Source organism: Austrofundulus limnaeus, unplaced genomic scaffold (genome assembly GCF_001266775.1).
Source record: "Austrofundulus limnaeus strain Quisiro unplaced genomic scaffold, Austrofundulus_limnaeus-1.0 Scaffold626, whole genome shotgun sequence".
In the NCBI taxonomy this organism is placed as follows: Eukaryota; Metazoa; Chordata; class Actinopteri; order Cyprinodontiformes; family Rivulidae; genus Austrofundulus; species Austrofundulus limnaeus.
Window position 1 is genome coordinate 209,290 of NW_013953028.1, and position 2,312 is coordinate 211,601.

Genomic DNA, 2,312 nt, shown 5'->3' on the forward strand with positions numbered 1-2,312 from the left:
AGAGAGAGAGAGAGAGAGAGAGAGAGAGAGAGAGAGAGAGAGAGAGAGATAAACCCCTGAAATCCCACAAACTACACTTTCTTATAACTGAAACAGACATATGAAACCTTAAAAAGCAGCTACACAATGACATCAACACAAAAACATTCCAACATGTCTGACTGTCCAGCTGTTTACAACCCAGAGGAATAATTGCAGTMAGTGAAAGTGAAAGCTGTCCAACACCGACCTAAAGCCTCCACTTTCAGGCTGAAATGTGTTGAAAGTTACCCAGAGTTTCCTAGAAGGAGGATTTTCAGAGTAACAGGAGGTTTTCCTTCACTCATGTTCACGGAAGCTGAGCTCAGATTCGCTCCTTACAGCTGTTGATGATGCCTTCAGGTGCTCCTCGGAAATCACCCGCTTTCATCACAGAAAAAAACAACTCATGGTGCACATTAAAATGGGCAAGGCATTAAAGTCTCATTTTAGGGAGCTGTTCTTTATAAACGTTAGTAAAAATTATTAATTTACGAGTTGTAGGCAGTTCTTTAAATGATAGACTGCCATAATCAAAGTGGATTGTCTTAAAAATTAGTATCCAAAATATCATAGCAGTTTATGCACGCTGTTATTTTTGACCTTTATCCCATTAACTTGACATAACATGGTTACTAAAGTAGGTTTTTATAGATTTTGTTTGTTTGTTTGCCAAAAATAACAGAAACAGCTCTATTTCTGCTGAATTAATCGTTAAACTCGCAGCAGTGAAAAAGAGTTTAATTTATACTATTGCTTGCACGATTAAATTTAGAAAATTGGACATGTTTTAAGACAGTAAAACCCAGAGTTTCAACCTGGGCCAAATCAACGAGCTCATATAGTATGAGCTAAAATATAAAAATTTAGTTGGACTTTTTAAATTTTTATTCTTCAGCAGTTCAACTTGACCCGCTTGTCGGACGGTCAGTAAAGCTTTTGTTTTGAGTTGGACACTTGTTTAACCGACACTATTGAACGCATCATTTGGCTGCGCACCTGACTCGCAGCTGACCTSAGAACACTTTTTTTAACGTTGCATGTTATTTTTATAAATTTTTTATCCGTAAAGCAGGAAGGGATTCGTTGTTTTTTATATTTAGTTTGACCAACAAAGATTATTTCCAGTGTATTTTCCTTCAAACAGATGCAGAGATGAATGTGTTGGAAACACTTCCTGTTTGTCACCACCAGAGGGCAGCAGACTTTCAGATGGGACTCCTCCTCAGGTGTCCCTCTGCCGCTGCTCCTCGCTTTCAGGTGAACGTGACGCTAAAACATTCAGTGACACTTAAAACACGAGCAAAAGAAGAATAGATTAATAAGTTTTCATTTTATTTAAATAGGAACAAAATGAACCTAACAAGACAATGTAATTTTGGCTAAATAACTTTTTATTTCAATGAAACAGAAGCACAGAAACTCCTGCCTGTTGATGTTGGAATGAACCAAATAAGCTACATTTATTTTTATTATAATAAGCTGCATTTAATGCTAATATAAAACCAAGATCATCCTTGTGTTGAGAAATTACAGAGCTGTAACTTTGGTCAAATCTTCTAAAACAACATTGTGTAATGTCATAAAATAAGATGTCTCACTCATAGTACGTGTTAATAACCCTCAATTATAATCACATCAACATGTAGCTCAGTATTTTTAAAACTGTTTACTTTTAGCTGTAATTTGAAATTATCCTGAACATCATCAAATCTAATTTTAGGAGCAGAAATTACACAGTTTATAAGAAGTGATTGTAAAGTAACGTGAATTTACTTCATCACAGTTTGAGATTGGAGAGGTGTGCTGAGGAGGAATCTGTCACCTTTCATGCAGAAGTCTCCCTCTGAGGTCCTGGAGTTATACTCCAGATGTTTGGGGCAAACTTTGTAAAAGTCGTGCGCTCTCATGCAAGAGCTGTTAGTGCTCAGACTTCRTGTTCTGGATGACTTTCAGCCATGGCAGCCATCTTGAATGTGAGTCATTCTAGTTAACCAGTTGTAGTTCAGTTTAATGGTTGTTTTCTTAAACTTTTGTCAAAAATTATCCATTGGTTTGTGAGATACAGCGGGTAAAATAAGTATTGAGCATGTCAACATTTTTCTCAGTAAATATATTACTAGAGGNCTTGTTTAACCGACACTATTGAACGCATCATTTGGCTGCGCACCTGACTCGCAGCTGACCTGAGAACACTTTTTTTAACGTTGCATGTTATTTTTATAAATTTTTTATCCGTAAAGCAGGAAGGGATTCGTTGTTTTTTATATTTAGTTTGACCAACAAAGATTATT

General features: G+C 36.3%; 1 protein-coding gene across 1 annotated transcript in view; it reads right to left on the bottom strand.

Moving 5' to 3' along the window:
• si:dkey-13a21.4 (ras-related protein Rab-7a) overlaps nt 1–375 on the bottom strand; it is a gene marked incomplete at its 3' end in the record, with an annotated part of 3,466 nt that extends 3,091 nt beyond the window's left edge. The window contains 1 exon segment of the mRNA XM_014027238.1: nt 271–375. Coding sequence (XP_013882692.1) covers nt 271–326 — 56 coding nt within the window.
• Nucleotides 376–2,312: the final 1,937 nt, after the last annotated feature.